The 25,166-nt window shown below is 39.8% G+C and overlaps 1 protein-coding gene across 1 annotated transcript in view; it reads right to left on the bottom strand.

Annotated features, from left to right (window-relative positions):
- Positions 1 to 25,166, bottom strand: part of DOCK8 (dedicator of cytokinesis 8) — a 221,411-nt gene that overhangs the window by 150,299 nt on the left and 45,946 nt on the right. Inside the window, exons 2-4 of the mRNA XM_061201215.1 lie at positions 21,087 to 21,189; positions 8,006 to 8,181; positions 5,204 to 5,275 (exon numbers count right to left, since the gene is read on the bottom strand). Coding sequence (XP_061057198.1) covers positions 5,204 to 5,275; positions 8,006 to 8,181; positions 21,087 to 21,189 — 351 coding nt within the window. The remainder of the gene's footprint in view (positions 1 to 5,203; positions 5,276 to 8,005; positions 8,182 to 21,086; positions 21,190 to 25,166) is intronic.

Below are 25,166 nucleotides of genomic sequence, written 5' to 3'. Positions count from 1 at the left end.
CATCATTAATCATTAGAGAAATGCAAATCAAAACTACAATGAGGTATCATCTCACACCAATCAGAATGGCCATCATCAAAAAATCTAGAAGCAATAAATGCTGGAGAGGGTGTGGAGAAAAGGGAACACTCTTGCACTGTTGGTGGGAATGTAAATTGATACAGCCACTATGGAGAACAGTATGGAGGTTCCTTAAAAAACTACAAATAGAACTACCATACGACCCAGCAATCCCACTACTGGGCATATACCCTGAGAAAACCATAATTCAGAAAGAGTCATGTACCAAAATATTCATTGCAGCTCTGTTTACAATAGCCAGGACATGGAAGCAACCTAGGTGTCCATCATCAGATGAATGGATAAAGAAGATGTGGCACATATATACAATGGAATATTACTCAGCCATAAAAAGAAATGAAATGGAGGTATTTGTAATGAGGTGGATGGAGTTAGAGTCTGTCATACAGAGTGAAGTAAGTCAGAAAGAGAAAAAGAAATACAGTATGCTAACACATATATATGGAATCTAAGGAAAAAAAAAAAAAGGTCATGAAGAACCTAGTGGCAAGACGGGAATAAAGACACAGACCTACTAGAGAATGGACTTGAGGATATGGGGAGGGGGAGGGGTGAGATGTGACAGGGTGTGAGAGTGGCATAGACATATATACACTACCAAATGTAAAATAGATAGCTAGTGGGAAGCAGCCGCATAGCACAGGGAGATCAGCTCGGTGCTTTGTGACCACCTAGAGGGGTGGGATAGGGAGTGTGGGAGGGAGGGAGATGCAAGAGGGAAGAGATATGGGAACATATGTATATGTATAACTGATTCACTTTGTTATAAAGCAGAAAGTAACACACCATTGTAAAGCAATTATACTTCAATAAAGATGTTTAATAAAAAAAAAAAAAGAGTGGGTTGAAAAAAATAAAAAACCCTCAAAAACATAGATAACAGAGAACAGAGTAGTGGCTACCAGAGGGTAAGGGGCAGAAGGAGGATGAAATGGGTAAAGGTGATCAACTATACGGTGATGGATGGAAACTAAAGTTTGGTGGTGAGCGTGCTGTAGGGTACATAGAAGTAAAAATATAATGTTGTAGATGGGAAACATATAATGTTATAAACCAATGTTACCTCAATAAAAAAATCAATCTGGAAAAAAGTTATAAAAAAAAGAGAGTGAACTTGAAGAGAAGGACAGGGAGCAAGCGAGCAGTGAGGCAAGAGACTAGCTTTCTACTTCATACACCCCTTATGACTTGATTTCTTTCAAAACAAGCTTGCATGATTTAGCACATAAAATAACAAATTCAAAGGAGAGCTCATTAACTGCTAATTAACAACTGGTCAGCAACCACTATTGTGACTTTCTCCAACTTCCCTGCCTATGAAGACACAGAAAAAATGGAAACTCACCAAAACAGATAACTTAATGCCTAAGTCTAGACAGAATCTCTGTGGATCAGATGCAGCTGGAAAGAGAAGGATGTGCCATACTTTGGCTCCCCAAAGGGCAATGCAGAGGAAGGCACTTTGTACCTTCCTTCCTGCCAGTCCCCGAACAGTCAATGTCTACAATAGTCAGAAATCTAAATTCTCCTTCTTCATTGTAGTGGCTTACCTATGAAGCCATTCACAGGTTCCACCTGGTTTTACTGAAATGAACCACCACCAGAACCACGACCTTCCTTGCCTTTCTCTTTCTACCATCATTCTGCAACCATATAGAAACAACTCATAGAAAACAACTAGCTGAATATGTATGTAGGGTTGGGAGATGAAGGGCACCTGGAATAGTGTATTGGATTCTCCCCACAAATAAAATATTATGGATGCACATGAGGGCAGAATGATCCTGGGAGGACTGTGCAATAGGAATTATAGCCTTTATGTTAGAGTAGCAGATTTAGAGCACCAAAAGGTCAAACAGTGGGGTTGGAAAAGGTGCTTCCTCAGTTAAACACTAGTCAAAGCTTGCCAGAAACTGACAACGAGTTTCGAAGTTGCACACGTCTACCTGTCCATTAGCTAATTTCTGGGAAACAAGCTGGTCCGTTACCCAAGTGCGCAGATAACGGGGCCAATGACAATCCCCATCCTCAGTTATGTTGCCAAACATAAAGTTAAAACAGACATTGCTTTGTTTTGTGAAAATAAAAAGATACAAAACTTGCATAGAATAAATATATGAAAAACCACTGTTCTACAGGAGAGATAAAAACAAATGGAGACACATGAGGGAACGGAAGCAATAATCAAAGTGGCTAATGGTCTAGTTTAACATTTTAATCCAAAATTCCTAGTAAATAATATTAGGTTTATGGATTAAATTTTAAGCATGACAGCAAAAATATAAATCATAAGGAAAACTGTCAATATAAATTTTACTAATAAATAATTTTGAATGTTAAAAAAGTATAAACAAATTTAAAAGACAAAGAGTATCCTGGGTAAGGAATTTGTATTATATGACATACAAAGGGTTAATATCCTTACCAAATAAAAGCAGCCCTAAAGATAAACAAGACCAGACAAATACATTAATAGAGATGCACAAATTTAATGAATAAGCAGAGCACCAAGGAAAACTTACAAATGGACAACAAATTTATGGAAAAAAAGATACCGAATTGAAACAATCAAAGAAAATGCAAATAAAAGACAGCCATTTTACAAATAAAATTGGAAATTTATTAAAAGATAACATCCAATATTCTTGAGGATTCATGCATATCTTGTTAATAATCTTTCTGATATATTATTCCCAAATCCTTAAATTTGTGCATACAGTTAGACACACAGAAACTCCTCTTGTAGGAATTTATTCCAAAGGAAAAAAACCATAACTATACACAAGAATGTTGTTATACTGGGTATAACACTGAAAAACAGGGGATCATCTAAACATTAAAATTGTTTAAATAAATTTTTCTACAAATACATTATACAACCATTAAAAATTGTCTTGAGGAAGAATATTTAATAGCAAAGAGATAGTTACCACTTACTGTGAAGACTGAAAAAGCATGCTGCAAAACAGTATCATAATCCGACTTAATTTTTATACAAATATATATAAAGAAATATGATTCAAAGGCAACACATCAAATGTTAATGGTGGTTATCTGTCTATAGTGAAATTGAGTGATTTTTGTTTTCTCTTTTTGTTTCGCTATGATCTCCAAAATTTTTACAATGAGTATTCTAAAAAGAGTCCTTTAAGTTTGTTCAAGATAGAGAAAAAAAATTCCAATGGGAATTGCCATGAAGAATGAAAAGTGCAGTGTCCCAAATAGAAAATAAAAACCAAATGTAGTAAAATGGACCTTTCTATTTATTGTCCCTTCTCAGATTTCCTTCAAACCTTCATATCCAGAAAGTACCTCTAATTATAACATTTAAAAGCATGAGAACAACTTGTTCTGAAATCTTTTATTTATTACCAGCAAAGTATAATCTTATTTGACTGCCCGGCAAACTTGGTTTTCTATTCAAGTTAGAACAGATGATGGATTAGCATCTAACTTTCTCTTAATTACTTTATACAAGTGACGCTTTCTCTTTCTCAGCTACTGAAAATAGTATGCATACTGACATTACTCCAAAACACATCAGCACAAATTCAATGGCACACTTCCAGGAGCTGGATAAAACCCAACCTCCAAAATCTTTCATCATTTATCCCACAGAACAGTAATTCTTACTGGAGTATAGGAGAGGTGAGGATATCAGAATTTCAAACTACTTGTGTGTTGTCCCAGGTTCTCTGATGTTTCTCTAGTGGGGTGTGCCCCTGATTGCAGACTCTCCCCAGCCAGCTCCCCAACACGTACACACATACAGGTTGCGAATTCCAGTGTGGGTAGATGCTTCTCATTAAAGGGTACTCTCCAGGTCATCGGCCTGGAGACAAAAAGCTCAGGACAATGTCTTGGAACATTTAATTAACCCAGGAGAGAAGGGTCTTTTTGACTAGAAGGCAAGCAAGCAATTTATTTCTTGGTCATAAATTTAAATGTGCCCTTTGAATCTGAAGCCAAATTTCCATTCATTAATCCCCACCCCCACCTCCCAGGAATTCATCAGAATAGAAATAAAAGGGCTCTATTCTTTGTGTTTAAAATGTAACTTTCTCCTTCAGTAGGTGAATGGATGAACAAACTACAGTAAATCCATGCAGTGGAATATTATTCAGCGAAGAAAGAAATGAGCTATCAAGCCACAAAAAGACATGGAGAAAGAAGGCAAAACTATGGAGACAGTAAAAAGATAAGTGGTTGCCAGGGAGGGATGACCAGTTGGCACAGAGGGGATTTTTAGGGCAGTGAAACTATTCAGTATGACACTCCAGTGGTAGATAAATGTCATTTTACATTTGTCAAAACCACAGAATGTAAACACAAAAAATAAGCCCTACTGTAAACTATGGACTTTAGTTAATAATAATGGATCAACACTGGCTCATCAATTGTACCAAATATTCCACACTTAAGTAAGACTCATCCAAGGAAGGATAAATTTGTCAGAGAAAGCTGCACGAAGAAAAAAGAAATTTGATATGATCTTTTATCCACGGGTAGGATTGGGAGGATTGGGTAGACTGATGAAAGAAGGGAGAGCATGCCCAGAGGGGAGACAGCAAGAGCAAAGGTGTGGAGGGAGGACTGAGTCAGTCATGTGGTGCAACAGTGAGGAAGAGACACAGGCTCAGAGAAAGCAAGGGGCTCCAGGAGTTAAGGGAAATACGTTTTAATAGATAGAGTTGGGCCAGATTATTAAGGCCCTTGAAAGGCAAGCAGGTGGTGTTTATATTTGATATAGTAGGAAATAGAGAGCCTTAGAAGGTGTTTGAGCAGGAGAGTGATACAAGATACAGTTAATGCTCATTATTCACGGATTTTGCATTTGCAAATTTGCCTACTTGCTAAAGTTTATTTGGAATCCCCAAAATCAATATTCATGGTCATTCAAGGACATAAAAACCTCACACGCACACAAAAACCCAATATATTAATAATAGGGGGAAATGTGTGTGGGAGGTAGTATATGAGAACTCTCAGTACTTCTTTCTAATCAATTTTCTTGTAAGCCTAAACTGTTCTAAAAAAAGTTTATTAATTTTTTTTAAAAAGTTATAAAAAGGTAACGATATAAAGTAAGTATATATGTAAAGAGGGAAAAAAATGAACTTACTTCCGATTCACAATTAGCCACTCCCGAATATAGGTCTGAATGCAGTCCCTGACGTGAGGGTCCAGTTCAACCCTAATGAGGTGGAAAACAACATAAAAATGTTATTACCAGGTAAACACAACAAAGCAATCCTTTATCATAACCAAGGAGAGCAGCATGATTTCAAATCCATATCAACTGAGAATGGGAAGGGCATTGTTATCCAATCCTTTCAAGTGTCTGAAGTATTCCTGAGGCAGTAACATTTTTACTTTGATGAGACAAACGTTGGCATTTTATGCTTTGTGGGTTTTCTTTATTACATAGAATCATATTAGACTATATCTATCCCTGAAGGCATTCTGACACAAGACAGGTAGAACTAGCTGTAATCACATACAAAACAAGAAGAATAAGTATAAATACCAGTCTCTTCCGGGGTAATCTGGGCATATTTTTTGCTCACGTGTAACCTTGTTAGGACATGCATGTTTTCCTTTTTGAAAGCCAAGAAGAAGAGGAGTTGTACTTTGAGGAGCTGACAGGCCCTGGCTTTGGTTGGTGATTATTAATTCGGGCAGCTCTTGTCTACTGCATAGAGTGTGTCATGAGAGAAACTCTTAGAGTGCTTCGGAGTCTGGAAATTTAGAAATCACTACTTCCCCACAGTAGCAAAGGTTATTTTTGTTTGTTTGTTTGTTTGTTTTTTGGGGTTTTTTTTTTTGCTCTTCTTCCAAATGTGTTGGTACTACAGATAAATAGGTCTAAGTGCTCTAAGTTTTAATTTTCTGGTTTGTAGAAAGAGGGTAAGAACAGTACCCACCTTGTGGACTGGCTGTTAGTTTTAGATGCAATACCATAGAAGTCAGACATGTGGTCCCTGGGCCCTGACTACTCAAATCCCAGCCCCACTCCTTACGTGACCTTGGGCCAGTCACTCAACCCTTCTGTGCCTCAGTTTCCTCACCGTAAGTGGTGTTAGTAATCGTGCAGTGCTCCTTTGGAGAGCTGTGATGAAGATGAAGTCAGTGTGTGAAGTGCTTAGAAAAGCGTCTGGCACATAATAAGACCTACCTGTGATAGTTCACACTTGTGTGCCATTCATTCTGCACTAGGCACTGATGCAATCCCTCTACATGTATGAATTCAGTTAATGTCAATCAGCTCCATAGAACAGATGCTATTACTATTTTCATTTTGCAGAGGGATGAGATGAAAAGATCTTTCTCAAAGTCACTCAGCAAGTGGAAGAGCAGGGAACTGACCCCAGGCCACTCACCTGGGAGTGCAGGTTTACACCCACTACACTATCACAGCTCAACATCAAGTTCTCGGATAGGCACTGGGGTTCAACAGGAGTCAGCTGTCGTTTACTCTGATGATGATGATACTTTCCTGGGCTTTAATTATACATAAGACTTTTGGGCAACAATAGAAATAGTAGAGGGTATTTGAAAGCCATCAGACAGATAACGTGTTAGTTATCAATTCTGGTGACAAGGCAATATTATGCTCAAAAACTGATGTTAAGAAAAAAATTACCTCTTCTATCAAATTTCAAAAAAAAAATCAAAATCCTCCTACCTGTAAACTTATTGTAAGTATTTTAAACAGGCTTTTCCAAGATTCTGATCTCATTTGAAGACAATTAACCGTATATTTTACACAAAGAAATTAAATTATTCTCTACCAAAGGTAACAATAATAGATGTTACCTATATGAAAGTCACATCTGAATAAATGGACTGACAACAGGGAAAAATGTTTCCCAAGAATCACCATGATTTTGTTTTCTGGGAAGTGAGTATCTTCAAAATGTTAGAGCAGAGCATATGGTCAGCTCTTCTATATGAATGAGAACTGTCTAAACAAAGAGCAAAGGGTCAAATAATACCCTATCACTGTCATCTAACCTTCTTAAACTGTGATGAAATAAAATCCAAAATAGAACTGGAATATCCCCGAGTAATGAGGGCAGGGGCCGTGTTTCATGATCTCATTTCCAGGACTTTTTGGGGAAGTGGAGAAGGTTGAAAATCTCAGGAGGATGTGAATCTTAATTTGGTTTTGAAGATGAATGCAAATAAAAGTTCATCCTAAACCTCCAAAGAGACAGTGCTTGTTACACTATGGAAATAACAGGAGTTTCATCTAAATATAATTCCATCATTTGATACTGAGGGCTAATGCTGACACCTGTAAACACATCGATTAACCCACTGTAGAAACTCAGCCCTAAGCAGCTATTCACATATTCACACTACAGAGCTTTCCCCATTGTTTTTCCGCTTGACAAGACTTGCTTCAAAAGAAAGAACTTTGCCTTACTCATCTTTTTATCCCAGTTCTCAGCACATAGTAGATGCTCAAGAAATGTGGATTGGACTTACTTTTGTGACTTGATCCAGTCTCATATATGGAAACAATTAAAATGCTCCTGAATGGAGGCATTTCAATGATCAGTATTTTTACAAATGGAAAAACTGAGGCCTCCTGAGGTCACATGACTCGCCCACAGTCACTGAGCTGACCCGGGCAGTCTGGGTCCAGAGCCTGCACTCTTCACCTCTTCTGAAGCAGTCGATTTTGTTCCACTGCAGCCCTTTAACTGGCGTAGTCCCCACATGGCTTTTCAAAGCCTCTGGTCAAACCAGTTCAAAATCTATCTACACGTAGGCGACAGTACCACAGTAGTCATCCTGCACATCTTGATAGATCTGAGTCATGTTACTTGTAAGAGAAGTCCAGAATTAGGGCATCTCTCCCTAACCAAGAACAGCCATGATCATCATAATCCCACCACATTTTAAGAAAGCAATTTACCCTTCCTCCGGCAAAGAGGGCTGCAAAGTTCGACATTCCTTCGGCGTGAACACCACGTCCAAGTCGTCTTCGGAGAAGTCTCCCAGCTCTTGGGCAAGCTCCACATCCAGGCTGTTCAGGTGTGTCATCAGAAGTCCTTCAAAGTCCACTGGCTCCACCGGGTCATAAAACTGAGGCTGGGGGCAGGGAAAGGAAAAAGAGGTTCCCACACGGTTTAGGGTAAAAGCACTAAGGCGACAGGAGATGTGTGCCCTGTCCTCCCTCTCCTCCCAGTAAGTGCTCTGCTCTTCATGTACAACTAAGTGGGGCTGTCTTTAGAGAAGCTGTCAAACACAGAAGTGGTGATATGCAAAGGAAAAGAAACACAGCATGGAAAGTCAAGTCAGAACACGGTGGGTAATTAAAATCACACCCCAAGGCAGAATTTTTCTCTGCTTAATTGCATCTTGATGAGGATTCTTGAGAAGATCCAAAATGAGATCACAAGGCTTTGTTGCATTTTTATAATTTCTCATGCAAAAGCTCTCTGAGGCCACGTTTACCTAAATACAGTGAAGCAGCGAATCGGAGGCAATTTTTTAGAAATTCAGGCAAACTCGACAGTCCTTCTGAGTATTTAGGTACAGTGCTTTCTTTGGCCTGAGTTATCCTACACATTGATTCTTGAAGGCACTTCATTTGTAATCACAGCCCACAGTGAACCAGGCTGGGTGGCTGGGACACTCCAAGGCAGTGATTTCCAAACGCTGCTGCACTGCCTGATGCCAGTTGGGAAGAATTTTCACTGACTGCAGTTAAATGAGCAAACTAAGGGCAACTGGCTGAGTTTTCATACGGCTAAATGTACTTGCTTGAAAAGGATTGCCTTTTTTTTTTTTTTGTCTCTTCAATTATATCCTTCCATAGTGGGGGTATAAAAGAAATGATAGAAGTAGGTGGTAATTTAAAAAATAATTTTCCTCAGGTGATAAAAGAAAAAGTTGGCAATTCAACAAATATTTTTTTCTAGCTTGTGAAATCCACTTAGACTTAGGAAACCACTGCCTTAAGGGAGTAAAAGAATCACTTAGATCAAGTTGACATGTGTAGTAGTGGTAGTAGTACTACTACTACTAATAACAATAATAATAATAATAATAACAGCAGCTCTGTGGTGTTCATTTATGGCAGGCTATTTGGAGTCATCAGTCCAACAAACACCCCAGATTCTTGACTTGTACTGCCTCGCTCTGAAACAAGGACAGATCCAAAGGAAATGCTGACAAAACAGGTTTTTCATCGCCCTGAAACCATACACCAGGCTAGATGTAAGGCTCCAGGTTAGAGATGAGGAACAAAGTGCCATGGAAGAGGCAAGAAGATTAGAGAAGGTAAGTGTGGCTTGCCCTGTCTCCTCCCACCTTTGTGTCCCTGGTGGTGGTGGAGACCTGAGTGACATGTGAAAGAGTGAGGACGAAGCTGCGAAGTGAGCAGACATGCCCTCCTTGTCTGAGATTCTTGAAGTGGCTGGCTTACATAATGCCCTATGCCAGCAGGACCAAAAGGGGCAGAAGAGAAGGCAGCAGGACATTCTTCAGTAGGAGAGAGCACAGACACTCCCCTGGTTCCCCAAGGCTCCCACAAAGTGTGACTGAGGACAAGGAAGTTTCTTTCCCTGGGTTCTGACTGGGGACCTGGAAGTCAGCTAAGGAGAGGACCACAGTCCTTAGAGGGGCCTCTCAAAATGAAGCAGCTGGGACCATCAGGGGCTCAGAGAACTGCAGATCAGGCTATGCAGAAGCCAGGTGGGGACAGTTTGCAAAAAGACATTGTTGACCTCTGCCAGAGGGAACAACAGGCATTATCCACGCACGGAACAAAAAAAATCTACTGTAGACTTACATAAGACCAACCCCAAAGGAGAAAGCAGACTTTCCCACTCCTTATCACAACACGGCACAGAGTTCAGGGGCAGGGACTGAAATGACTTCAACTCGAAATGAAGAGATTGCACTGTTTGCATACTCAACCTTATTACTGTAAAGTCTATACCCTTGAACTAAAAATTGTTGAGCACTATGTGCCAAGAAGTTGTGCTAGGTCATTCTAGACATTATCTCATTTCATTCTCACCAGAACTCTGTAAAGTACACTCTTTTATTACCCTCATTTTACAGATGAGGACTTTGAAGGCTAGAGATTAAATAATTTGCCCATGTTTACATAGCTGGGAAGTAGCCCATCTGGAATTCAAACCTAGGCAGGCTCCTAATTTTGTTTTCTCTTGCAGGCTTTCCAGGGAATCTGGATTTCCAGAAATAATTAAACACAAGGCAGTGGTAAGTGTGTTTAGAAGAGAGTAAAATAAATCCATCTGCCACCACGCACAAGTTCCACTCTGAACTTCTCATGAGATTGGCTTCTCAAAGTAATAATAGTGAAGTAATTAACTGATTAAAGTGATACTAAACGTAAATTTATCATGAAGAATAGCAATTATTCAAGCAGAGGCATTGAAAAGATATACTGAAAAATTATATTGAAGCACATTTGAAACAATGTGACACCAGCACTAATAACTATTGGGCTGGCCAAAAAGTTCCTTTGGGTTTTTCTGTAACATCTTAACGGAAAAAAAACCCAAAGGAACTTTTTGGCCAACCAATAGTAGGTAGAAGCTTCCACAGAGAAATGGCATTTGTGTGAAATCATCAGAGAGAAAAAAATTTAGGTCCAGCCAAAGTATTATACTTATCATGTCCCTAAAATTCAAAGCCACAAGGGATAGGAAAAACCTGGCTGATGCTGGCACCTGTTACCTACAGGACAGGCTGCCGAAGAGCCGGGGGGCAAAGGATAGCTGACTCCTTCATTTTTGAACTTCATCAGCAAGTTCAATTACTTGATGAACATCTACTAAATGCAAGACACTGAGTTGGCCCTTAGGGATAAAGATGAATACAGGAAGCTACTCTCATGCCTCTTTCCCCAGACCTTGAGTCAACTGTGAGACGGGGAAGCTTGCCACCTTCTCACATACAAAATAATGCTATCTTTGGAGGGGGGGTAGCTATGACAAAGAATACAGTGTCATCACTGAGCACTAACTGTGTGGCAATGTGCCAAAAGCAATAAACACAGTTGATCATAAAGTCATAAACTCTTACGGTCTGAATCTACTTCAGGACTGAATAGACGATAAGAATAAGCCATAATGATAGAATTCTTGAGTATAATTCTAGCACTACACATAAGCTGGCATTTAATAATGAGTCACCACTACCCTTTCCATGCTGAAACTAACAAGGGAGGAAACTGTTCATTCCAAAAGAGATGTAAACTAGTCCTGCTGTTGGCAAGTGGGTGGAGAGGCCAACTACCTAGGCCTCCGAGCAAGTTGTTCCTCTTGCATATTCAAATAACCAGGAATCAAAAGACATTTCTGTTCTCTAAACTATCTGAAGTCAATCTCAAGAGTAGGTTTTATTACTAAGCAATTAACACATACACACATTTAGGGGTGAACAAATATTGAAGAGATTTACAGTGGTTTTGCATTTCAATGGGGGCTGAAGTTTGGGAATGGGGTCGGAGGGGCATGTTCTGAGGTCAGTCCCTTGGGCTCCTGGGAGCATAAAAGCCAAATGTGAAAATTTACTATTTCTGTTTTCTCTGCTACTGAGTTATATGTGGCCTCCTAGACAGTGGAGACTCAAGACTAGTTTAAATGGTATGATCCAAAGTAATTTCAAGGTCATCTTACACAAGGAATTATCACATCATGTCTATCATTTGTTAAAATAATATAAGAAAAAACCCTAAATAATCAAAATAAAAACAAACAAAAAAACCCATTTTTAAAAACAAAACAACTTAAGACTGCAAATTATCCTAAATCAGGCTTTGATTGTGATGGCTTTGTGATGTGTCACCTTGGCTCAGCAGAGCTACATTCCTCCAAATTCCCTTCCTAGTATTCTTCCAGTCGTGGTTGGCTACAGGGGTTTTCTCTTGCCAGAATTGGAGGACAGAAGGGAGACTGCAGCTATTCTGTAGCATACGCACACCTACTGATACAATCAAACACTAATTTAGGCGCTGCTGTGAAGTGATGTTACCAATGTAATTAAAGTCTCTAACCAGTTGACTTTAAGATAATCAAAAGGGAGATTAGCCTGGGTGGCCTGACTTAATCAGTTGGATGTCTTTTCAAAGAGGTTGGAGGCTCTCTGGAAGTTCAGGGCTCCAGGCTTCAGCTCATGCCCATGGAGTTCCAGCTTGCTGTGATCTTGCCTTCCTGAATGCCCCGTGGACTTCAGGCTTGCTTAGCCACCTCCAGTGGGTAAACCAATTCCCTGTAATCAATTCCTTAATACACACGAAGATGCATCTCCTACCAGTTCCACTGCTCTGGTTGAATCTAGAATAATACACCAACTTTCACTCATTCAACAAATACTCGCTGGGGTCCTAAGCAGTCCAGCACTAGGCCAAGGAGACATAGTCAATGCCCTCAATCAATTTTCAACACTCCTCTAGTGAAGATTCGTGCAGTCTTTCTTTCTAGCTATTTTCTTCAGATGTCTGATCAATAGAAGACTAGAAATACACAAGAAGTATAAATACTCTAAAAGCTCAAATTATTCAGAGACAAATATTCATTTTTAATGAAGAGGGTTCAAGTTTTTCCTTGTCCCCTAATGCACATCAAGGGCTAGTTCCCCTGACACGGGGTAGGATTCAATTTGTTTTGAAGCTGAAAATTTCTACAGCATCAGAACCATGTCTGTTTAAAATTAATCTATGTAGCCCTAGCACAGCATAGTATGCCGTCATCACACTGATAGATGATTAAAATAACAAATCTGGACAATATTTCACAAATAATGATACTGAAAAACAGAGAAGTTAAATAACTTGGCCCAAATCACACAGGTAATCACAAAAGACCTGGGTCCTTTGTTACAACACTGGGGAAGCTTCATGACGCTTTGGGTGGGGCTAGGGGAAGAGGCGTGATGCTTCCAAATGCCCTGGCCTTGTACCCTCATGCATGTTTATCCATGTGGTGGGTGGTCCTCAAATCAACTTGGCTGTTCATGAGAGACGAGTCTTGGTCAAAGTCACCCAAGACTTCCATGCTGCCAAGTTCAGAGGCTGTTGCTCATTCCTGGTTTATTTATAGCACTGGACAGTTAATCACTCTTTCCTTCTTGAAACACTTTCTTCACATGGAGAGGGACCAACTGTCCTAGTGTGTCCCAATCTCTGAAAGTCCATGTACCAGGAAACCCCTCAGTCCAGCAAACTGGAACAGGCACTTGGTCACTCTACCTTTGGGACACGACTTTTCCTAGGTTCTCCTTCTCCTTTGCAGAGCCCTAGGGTTCAGTCTTAAAAGAGCTTCTCTCCCCAATCTGAATTTACTCCCATATAATCCCATCTATGCCCATGACTTTAAATACCTTCTTTTTCTTTCTTTCTTTTTTTTTTTTAATTAATTAATTAATTTATTTATTTATGGCTGTGTTGGGTCTTCGTTTCTGTGCGAGGGCTTTCTCTAGTTGTGGCAAGCGGGGGCCACTCTTCATCGCGGTGCGCGGGCCTCTCACTGTTGTGGCCTCTCTTGTTGCGGAGCACAGGCTCCAGACGCGCAGGCTCAGCAGTTGTGGCTCACGGGCCCAGTTGCTCCGCGGCATGTGGGATCTTCCCAGACCAGGGCTCGAACCCGTGTCCCCTGCATTGGCAGGCAGATTCTCAACCACTGCGCCACCAGGGAAGCCCAAAAATTTATTTATTTAATTTATTTATTTTTGGCTGCGTTGGGTCTTCGTTGCTGCGCACGGGCTTTCTCTAGTTGCAGTGAGCGGGGGCTACTCTTTGTTGCGGTGCGCGGGCTTTTCATTGCAGTGCTTCTCTTGTGGCAGAGAACGGGCTCTAGGCTCACAGGCTGCGGCATGTGGGATCTTCGCGGACCAGGGCTCGAACCCGTGTCCCCTTCACTGGCAGGCGGATTCTTAATCACTGTGCTACCAGGGAAGCCCGGTCTTTTTCTTTCTTTTTAAAATTATAGCTATATATCTGTAGCCTCTACCTTTGCCCTGATATTCAGGTTGATTTTTCCAGTTACATCTCAACATCACACCTTGGTGATCTAACAGGCCTCTCAAACATAACAAATTCAAAATTACTTAATTTTCCTGCCGATCTGCTCTTCCCATATTTTCCAAGTCTGTGCATCTCAGCAAGTGGCGATTCCACTCCACCAGCTGCCCAGCGCAAAATCTTTGGAGTCAAGGTTGATTTCTCTCTTTTTCTTACATCCTGCATATTATCTATCAGAAAATCCTATCCACTTTACTTCTGAAATATATCCAGAATCCAACCACTTCTCACCTTTTCTACTGCCACCACCCTATTCCAAAGCACCACCATTGTTTTGTTGAGTTACTGTGACAATTTCCTAACTGCCCTCCCCACCCCGGTCTATTCTTCACTTAGCAGCCGGAGTGATCTTTATAAAAAGAACCCTATAAGCAACCTTTATAATAAAAATTCAGATGGTGCTGAGCCTGTGCTTCCAGTGACTTCCCATCTTAATCCAAGTAAGAGCCAAAGTTCTTCCACGGCCTCTGAGGCCTATGACCCAGCCTTGATTCCTCTTCGATCTCATCTCCTATTGCCCACTCTGCTCAGCTCACTGTCTGCATCCTTACTGTTTCTGGAGCATGCCATATGCTCTTGCTCTGGGGACTCTGCTCTTGCTGTTCCTTCTAAATCGAATATTCTTCCTTCAAATACCTGTTAAGTTCATTCAGAATTCTTCCCAAGTGTCTTCTTTCCAGACCTCCAAGCCTTCACAGACCACTCAATCTAAAATAGTGCTCTCTTCTGTGTCACGCTCTATTCCCTATCCACGTTTCATTCTTCAAAGCACTTACTACCCCTTGAGATAGTCTACATTCACTTATTTGTCTATGTCTCTCATTCCAGAATGTAAGCTCATGAAGATAGACACTTTGTTACATTCACTACTGTATCCCCAGCTCCTAGAGCAATTCCTGGCACAGAGTGAGACCCAATACATGTTTCCTGAATAAATGAATATGCAAAGCAATCCTCTTGGCTCTCTACTATCTTTAAGTAAACAGAGCAGAAGGTAGTAAAGTTCTTCTGGCTTCAATATTTCAAAGTACTTCATGGCTTAGATTAAGGAATACTTCCCTGTTTCCACCAATGACAATCGTCCACTGATGCCACTGTATGGAAGATACTGACATGCCATAATGGACATCAATCTCATCTTACCAAAACTGATTTGATTCCTCTGCTTTACAGTGACAGTAATGAAATTCATGCTCTGCGTGCAGGGTGGCACTCTTTCATTTTGCCTTCCACTGTGAATTTGCATGAAAATTATAATGAAATCTTCATTTTCCATCATGTCCCCTCCAGTGAAATCAATGAAACCTAAGGATAGTCCAACTTCTTTGAAAGATGAAGCACAAAAGAAAAATAAAAAACACCATGTTTATCGAGTGATCCACCATTTAGATCATCCTTAGTGGTTAAAAAAAAAAAAAGGATCTTTTATTGCAGAGAAGCTTAAACACAAAACAAAAATGAATGCTTTCTAAGGTATGAGATCTCCTTTTTTCTTTCCCCCGTAACTGTTATATACAAACATGTCGTGTAACCATGGTGTTTTGATTTATATCCAGGATGTGGCTTTCTACATCCTTCTCTTCAGCCAGAGCTGTTATGATCCAGCTGATTCATTCCATTTTATTTCAAAGTTTTTCTATTCTCACTTTTAAAAATAACAATTTTCCCTCTATAAAAATGTAAGTTAAGTTATTAACCATGCACACAGTATCTCAAATCCTTTCTAACTTAGGGCAAAGAAGACCTACCTTTCTTCTCTTGTACGCTTTACTCTCTACTTTGAATAATCAGAAAAATAGTTTTAATATTTTACAGTTTCATCTTAACGAAGACAACTAATACATAGTTGTTTGCCTTTATAGATGATTGGCATCAGAGGGGGTCTGGCCAACCTATTCACATAGCTGTGGCAATGGAGAATTCCAAGGCCAATGGGTGATGCACAGGTGATTCTATTCACAAGCCCCTCTCTTTGGCACTGGCCACAAAGGACTCTGATGGGAGAATTAGGAGTGTCAAAAAGACCCAGGGCAAGTCTGTAATCATTGCATTTTGTTTTATAAAACCAACTCTAAATGGTGAACCCTCTTCATATTCAAATATGCAAAATTTTAAAATATTTTATCTACTTTGAAAATGCATGTTTACACAATCACCACAGCTAACATTTACAATTAGGGTTAAAAAAACAAAAACCCAGTAACACCACACAAACACACATGCACACATACATACCCACAAAATCAAACGCAACCTTCCTCTCATTTGATTTATCAGATTTATGACAGAATCCGCTATATTTATATAAAAATATATTCACAGGATTAGCAAGTAGTCCTCGCTTATTACATTTTCTGAAATTCAGAGCAACCAGGACAACAAAAGAAACTTTACCTTTCTTATGTTCTTCCTCCTATTTGGACTACTTCTATCTATCAACATATAGGTTCTTTAAATGATCCTCAACCTGGACCACATGTTAAAGTTCCATGGAACTTTAAAATACTGATACCTGGACCCCAACCCTAGGGATTTTGATGTATTTGTTCTATGATAGGCCACAGGTATGTTTCTAATGGTCTCAGGTGATTCTAATGAGAGCCAGGTCTGAGAACCTTCCTCTAAATCTTCTCAACCTCCCCCTTCAAGCCTTCACCTCCTATTTTATCTTGGATCTTTCTCTCCTCTGAACACCTACCACACCCAAAGCCAGCATGGATTCTCTGTATTATCTGCCTTCCCAAATATATTATAAGGCCCTTAAGAGGCAAAACCATCTCCTATTCATCTTCTTGAAATCTCCCACAGTGTCTCCATAGTGCCAAATAAATAGACAGCAACATTAGCCTCTATGTACACAGCATCTATTTTATCACACTATATTAACCCTAATAGGGGTAGCATTGCTATGCCCATAGTGCACATGAAGAAACTGCAGCCTTCATCAAGGTTACTTAACTTGCCCCAAATTATGTAATGAATAAGTGACGGTTATGCTCCACCCCAGATCCAGCTGACTGCAAGTTCCAGCCTCTTGCAAAACAACAACAAGGTATAATTGATTGGGTTTTAAATAACTTGGTGCCAGTTTCCAAAAAAGCACATGAAAAGATGCTCAACATTGCTAATTATTAGAAAAATTCAAATCAAAACTACAATGAGGTTTCACCTCACATTGGTCAGAAAGACCATCATCAAAACGTCTACAAACAGTAAATGCTGGAGAGGGTGTGGAGAAAAGGGAACCCTCCTACACTGTTGTTGGGAATGTGAATTGGTACAGCCACTATGGAGAACAGTATGGAGGTTCCTTAAGAAACTAAAAATAGAACTACCATACGATCCAGCAATCCCACTCCTGGGCATATATCCGGAGAAAACCATACTTCAAAAAGATACATGTACCCCAATGTTCATTGCATCACAATTTACAATAACCAAGACATGGAAGCAACTTAAATGTCCATCAACAGATGAATGGATAAAGATGTGGTACATATATACAATGGAATATTATTCAGCCATAAAATGAATGAAATAATGCCATTTGCAGCGACATGGATGGACCCAGAGATTATCACACTAAGTGCAGTAAGTCAGAGAAAGGCAAATATCCTACGATATCACTTATATGTGGACTCTTAAAAAATGATACAAATGAACTTATTTACAAAACAGAAACAGACTCACAGACTTCGGAAACAAACTTATGGTTACTAAAGGGGAAAGGGGTGGGGGGATAAATTAGGAGTTTGGGATTAACAGATACACACTACTATATATAAAATAGAAAGTCAACAAGGACCTACTGTATACCACAGGAAACTCTACTCAATATGCTTTAATAACCTATATGGGAAAAGAATCTGAAAAAGAATGAATATATGTATATATGTAACGGAATCTCTTTGCTGTACACCTGAAACTAGCACAGCATTGTAAATCAACTCTACTCCAATATAAAATAAAAATTAAATTAAAATAAATAAATAACGTGGTGCCAATTAAATACTTTTAAAAATTAAACATTTATATCAGCATGTGGGGTTGTTGAAATGGTGGTTCTATAAACAAAGGTAAGGGAAATAAAGGTCAAAACGCACTTATTCAAATTTTCCAATCGTCTAAAATCATACAATGAACAGTCTATGGCTTCTCATTTAAGAAAAGTTTTTTTAAAGATGCTTCAGGGTGAGAGTCTTTAGTTGATAAACTACTCCTCTGCCTTGCCAGAAATAAATCTTCCTGAAATGTCCCATTATCTTTCTATGAAACAAAATAATTTTTTTAAGGGAAAGGGAAATCACCATGTAAGTGGATGATTTTTTGTTGGAGGAACCTTCGTTCAGGAAGATGACTCAAGGGAAAGAACAGCCACTTCATTCTGACATTACAACAAGACCAGCAGGTAAACATTAGGGTGCTGGGATTTCCTGAGCAGACCTTGAATTTAAAAAACGAAAGAGGGGGGCTTCCCTGGTGGCGCAGTGGTTAGGAATCCGCCTGCCAATGCAGGAGACACGGGTTCGTGCCCCGGTCCGGGAAGATCCCACATGCCGCGGAGCAGCTAGGCCCGTGAGCCACAACTTCTGAGCCTGCGCGTCTGCAGCCTGTGCTCCGCAACGGGAGAGGCCGCGACAGTGAGAGGCCCGCGCACCGCGATGAAGAGTGGCCCGCGCTCGCCGCAACTGGAGAAAGCCCTCGCACAGAAACGAAGACCCAACACAGCCAAAAATAAATAAATAAATTTATTTTTAAAAAAAAGAAAGAAATAAAGATGTGACCTTCCACTTGTGTAAAGCTCTAAAAAACAAACAAAAAAAACCAAAAGAGGAATCAAATGCAGACTTTTGCTCCCTCATGCCACCTGCTCTTCAGGCAGTTAACAAGGAGCAGGGTCAGTACACTGTGCTGAAGCTGGGGTAGAGGTCTGGGGGAAAATATTCAGAAGACTAAACTGGGATTAACAAGGAGAAATACATTTTAAAGGCTACTTATTTGCAAATAGAACAGGGTAGAAATTATGACAGGACCACATGATTCATGTATAGTTAAACATTTTTGCTATTTCTTCGACACATTCTATTAGAAGTTAAGCCAGATGTTAACGCTACCACCTAGCTAATGAAGTAATTCATCCAAATTCACTTTTGTCAAAACCTGATGACGCGGCATAACTAACAAGAGAACGCCTGCAAAAATAAGAAACAATTTTTAAAATTTGTGACTTTAAATAAAAAAGATTTCTCCTGAAGAAATTTCAGGCTGCAGCTGGTGTGTAGCTAAGGGGTTAAAGCCTGTGAGTTAAACTTCCTTAAAGCCTCTTAATAGTGAGGGCCATACTATTTCTCAAGACAACTACTGCAGAAAGCTGCAGTCTGAATTTACAAAGAAGCAAAGCACCAAACCCCACCTCCCCCACCTTGTTTAAGATTTAAAAATGTATCCAGTCACTTTTTAACTGCATTTTGCATATTTTGGAAGACAATCTGAGTCAGAAATTTAAAAAAAAATTTTTTTTTGGTTTTCAATGAAATCTATACCAGCAGCACATGAAACCAAAAAGCACATCTAATTTATCTTGGATTAAAGCATATCTAATACATCTGAAAGCACGGACATTATGCCCTTGGTGTGCTTTTATTATAATCTGTGACTCTGAAACAGACAGGAAAAGTACAAATAAAAAGGGCAGTTGAACAAGCCACCGAAGTCATAAGCAGATTTTTTAAAGAACTGTCATCGAAAGTTACCTCTTGCAGTTAAAGGTGCTATACATTTTTTAGTACTACTATTTCATCAGTGACACAACACACAAATTATCCTACTGAAAGAACCACAAATCACTCCGGTAAACATACCTTTAAAAGATACACAGTTACACGGCGTGGAAACTGTTACAGGAGACAAAATGGCGGCTACAGGAAACCGAGTGGAAGGTTACAAAATTTCTAAGAGCAGAAGTGGTTTTGAAGTAATAAGTGAGAAAGAAAAAATAACCTAACCTCCTTAAGATAACCACGAGAACGAGCAAGAAAGTGGGGCTGTGCTGTGAGGGGAAGTGAGTACAGTGGAGGCTGCAGCTCTCTCACAAAGGAAGTGAAGACTCACTTCTGGTTTTATAAACTATCTCATTTAAGTCAGATTTAACCCACCGGGCACACGTCTCGCATTTAGTCCTCAAATAACATAACATATGTATACACACTCAACAACTGGCGTTAATATAAAAATGTAGGCAATCTTCAACTTGAAAGGGGGACTGTGTTTTAAAAATGAAGGTTTCTACTGTCTGATTCCACGGACATGAAGTTCCAGAGAAGGCAAAATTATGACGACAGAAGTGTATCGGTGATTGCCCAGGGCTGCTGGCTGAGGGCTGGGAGAGGAGACCCTCTGCAAAGGGGCATGACGGGGCTTTTTAGGGTAAAGAAACAGTTCTATATCTTGACTGAGTACAGGTTAACTATAAATTGGCCAAATTCCTCAAACACCTACAAATGAGTGAAATTTTATTGTATGTAAATTACACTTCCAAAAAAATTATTTAAAAAGCTTAAGGTTCATAACTTGGCTTTTCAGATTTGGGAATACATTTTTTTCTGATAAAAGCATGTTACAAATGGTTTTAAGTTTCCAGCCTAATCCTTCCCCTCCCCAAAATATGAATCATAATTTGGGTGAAATCAAATAGCCTGGAAGTCCACTGAGTCCAGAGACTTCAGAATCAGAGTCCCTGGAGATCCACTTTGTATTCCCAGCCCTAGTGAACGGAGGGAGAGAGGGGAATTGATGTCAAAAAGCAGTGCAGAGCCAGGAACTGGCGGTTGGTGATGTAAGGTATCGGTGGGAAAATCTAAGACTCAGGAAGCAAAAGTATACGCTGGGCACTTCAGCCCTTGACCATTCTCTAAGCAAACCTGTAACTCATACTTACTAGTTGAAGAGAGGGGAAGCCAGAGGTACTTATGCTTTGTCGATGGTACTGGCCAAGGTTTGGTGGGAGGGTAAACTGTTTCCTTATTTCCGCAGAAGAATACCTTGGGTTAAAACAGAAAAATCTAAATGAAGTGGTTATTTTAAAACATCATCACAATTATAGATACAATCTTTGATAGCATGTTATAAAACTTATTCCTGGGCTTCCCTGGTGGTGCAGTGGTTGAGAATCAGCCTGCCAACGCAGGAGACACGGGTTCGAGCCCTGGTCTGGGAAGATCCCACATGCCGTGGAGCGACTAGGCCCGTGAGCCACAACTACTGAGCCTGTGTGTCTGGAGCCTGTGCTCCACAACAAGACAGGCCGCGATAGTGAGAGGCCCGCGCACCGCGATGAAGAGTGGCCCCCACTTGCCGCAACTAGAGAAAGCCCTCGCACAGAAACGAAGACCCAACACAGCCAAAAATAAATAAATAAATAAATAAATAATTAAAAAAAAAAAAAAAAAAACTTATTCCTTAGCCAGGTGACTGGCAGAACTGACTAAAATGTCCTCAGTGGCCTGTGGGTAGACACTAGAGCTTTTGGGTGATAATATACACTCTTGAGAAGTTCACAGAAGCCAGGACGCCTGCAGTTATGGCTCTTGCCCAATACTGGAAGGATGACAGCATGAGGAGGAAGAAGAGTTTGCAGCTCAAGGAAAAAATCCAGGGCACTTGGCTCTTTCTTCCCAGGACATTCAAAGGCATTTTCTCCCCATGAGGACATCTGGCCTCTGATGAGAGTCCTTTAAACCCCAAGCCACCATTTTGAACCAGTCACTCTCCTTTCAAGCAGTTGAGCCCTTATGGTCGCTGCCTGCTTTCACAGAAAACGCCAGTGACCTGTTATATGAACACTTCTACCTCCCCACAGGCACCTGAGATGCTACCTGGAATTCCAAGGACTGCATTTGTTCCAAACCACGCCTAGTGAGTGATCCTTTGAGTCAGCCGCAGTGACACTGCTGAGCTCTCAGACAACATCCCTGTAGCCGGGAACCGAGCAGAGGAGAGTCGCTCTCCACTGTCTACGCACACCTGCTGGCAGGAGTTACCGACAAGTGATATCCCGGATTATGAGCGGGTTGACTTTTGTGCGCTCACTTGTTGGTCATTTGTTTGTAACTCAGAACACATTTTCTCATTAAGTCAGTCTTTGGTGTCTGGATTCTTAGCCTAGTTCACAAAAGTGTATTTAAATCACAATGAGGCCACTACAGAAAATAACTAGAAACTGGCATTATTGAGGATCAAATGAGACCCTATTTGAAACATGCTGCATGTCCAACAAAGAGATATACACATTTTTTAAATTATAACTTAAAATAAAATATTTAAATATTATAAATAAATCTTATTATATTTTCTCCATTATAAAGTATGCTAGGACATAATTATTAATTTTTCTGCATGATGAGGTTTCTGACATGACCTGCTTGGCTTGCAGTCTTAGTAACGTGGTGCATCCAGAGAGGCAGGAAACCTGTCCTGGCCACACCTGTGGCATCCATTCTCCCAACCCAAGAGCACCTCAATTTCCTTTCAGGATTGGCACATTCATGTTGTACAGGTATAACCACAAATCAAAGGGATGGGCACATAACCCAACGTAAGACAATTCTCTCTCCTTCCCAGGATCCTGAATGATGAATGGATATAAGAATGGAAGAAAATGGCTGGAGCACATTCTTGTCAGCAGTGGCCCCTTACACTATGATGCAATGAGATGTGAAACCCCGGAGAAGTTATAGCAGCCCGTAGTAATTGTACTCCTTCATTTCCCGAAGTATTTTCTTTCTCTATTTTTTTAAAGTATGAGAAAATACTAGGATAAGGAGTAAGTAGTCTATTATCCATCAAGGAAATGCAAATCAAAATCACAATGAGATACCACTTCACAACCACTAGGGTGGATAAACCAAAAAAAGATGGGTAGTAAGGAGTATTGGTGAGGACATGAAGAAATTGAAGCAGTCATACATTGTTGGTGGGAATGTAAAATTGTGTACCTGCTTTGGAAAACAGTCTGGCAGTTCCTCAAAAAGGTAAACATAGAGCTCCCATATATCCCAGCAAACCCACTCCTAGGTTTATATCCAAGAAAAAGGAAAACATACTTCCACACAAAGCTTACACATAAATGCTCATAGCAGCATTATTTACGGTAGCCAAAATGTGGAAACAACCTAAATGTCCATCAACTGATGAATGAATAAACAAAATGTGGTATATCATACATGGACTTTTATTCAGCAATAAAAAAGTGAAAGAAGTACTGATACATACCACAACATGGATGAACCTTGAAAACGTTACATTCAGTTGAAGAAGCTAAACCAAAAGACCACATATTGTATAATTCCTTACATGAAATGTCCAGAATAAGCAAATCTATAGAGTAATGGGACTAAGGTTTCTTTCAGGGGTAATGAAAATGTTCTAAAATTAATTGTGGTGATGGATGCACAACTCTGTGAATATACTAAAAAACATTGAATTGTGTATATGTGTGAATTGTGTGGTATCTGAATTATTTCTAAATAAAGCTGACAGATACAGATATAAATGTGTGCTATGTGTGTGTGTGTGTGAGTATTCTACAGAGACAAGAGTGAAGGCAAGAATTTAGCATGACCAAGAATGGAGGAAAACTTGCAGATTTTGATCCCCCGTGCTCAATAGGCTCATTTTCATTACAAGTTTGGCAGTCACCATTTCTAAACAAATCAACAGCCTAGAAAACTATCCAAAACAAAAGGCCCATCTTGCATAAACCACATTGTATCTTGTTTCTGGCATCACAGGAACTCAAGCCAGCAGAGCAATCACTTATTTGCTTATTTCAGAAGGTGACCATAGTCACGAAGGGCAGAGATACCCAAGCAAAGGTCCTTTTCTGTGACTGAGCTGACTTTTCACAGATAAGACTGACTGCTCCTGTGATTTCTGCTTCCAGGTCTTCCCCCCAGGGCCTCTCAAATAATGAGTTTTAGTTTTCTGGCCATTCTCAAGCCTTTCCTGTCATAGACCAGAGGGGTCTACCTGAATTGGGAATATCTGAAAACCTTCATGAAAGTGAACATGCCAACATGAAGTGGCGTCGTGAGAGAATCATAGAATGGCAGGAGGTACAGTTTCTTGTTTTCATTTTGAAGTAAAATTGGCTAACAAAGCTGCAATACTTTTTTCATCATGCCATCAGAATGTTCCTGCTCCCCAACCCTTCATAAACAGCTGGAGTTCCTGTTTCAATCCTTCACATAAGCTTCCTGATTCAGAGCTATATAACTCATCTTTTTCCCTGACGTGTCAAGCCTGCCCCAAGCCTATTTCCTATCCCTACAGAATCAATCCTACAAAAGGCAATTAAACCTGTCCCTTCAAAACTGTCAAATAAGGAGATGAACTGTTTGTCCTTAAAATGAAAACACTGAATCATCACACGTGGAATGAATTGCTTTGTATTCACTTAAAGAACTTCAAAATAAAATAGCTCTGGAGAGGCCCTACGCACATTTAAACTAGCAAAAATAGGCTGGAATGATAAAATTGCATGTTGGTCAAGCTGTGGGAAAACCCCTGTGGGGTTGTATATTGGTGTCGTGTCTTTGGAAAATAATACTGTAACATGTGACAAGAACTCTAAAACTGTCGTTACTCTTTCATGGGAATATACCCCATGGAATTCATACAGACAAAAATATAATTTGAACAAAAATGAACATAAGAACTCTGTATATGATAGCAAATAACTGAAAATAACCAATGCATCCAACATCAGGGAGAACACTAAGTACATAACAGCATAAAATACATGAAATATGATTTTACCATTTAAATATTTGTATGGAAATGTACATAAAGAAAGAAGTTACAAATAAAAAGTAATATGAGGAACTGAATACAAATATTCAACAATATATGTATAAATAAATATACCAGAAGGTTCAGAAATCTTTCTGGTAGTTATATAGAGGGAGTTTAATAACTACCCCAATTCAGCTCTTTCTCCTATAAAGTTGCTTAAAGACAT

Source organism: Eubalaena glacialis, chromosome 9, assembly GCF_028564815.1.
Source record: "Eubalaena glacialis isolate mEubGla1 chromosome 9, mEubGla1.1.hap2.+ XY, whole genome shotgun sequence".
Classification (NCBI taxonomy): Eukaryota; Metazoa; Chordata; class Mammalia; order Artiodactyla; family Balaenidae; genus Eubalaena; species Eubalaena glacialis.
The sequence above is the reverse complement of the archived record's forward strand: the minus strand, read 5'-3'. Positions and strand labels throughout refer to the sequence as shown.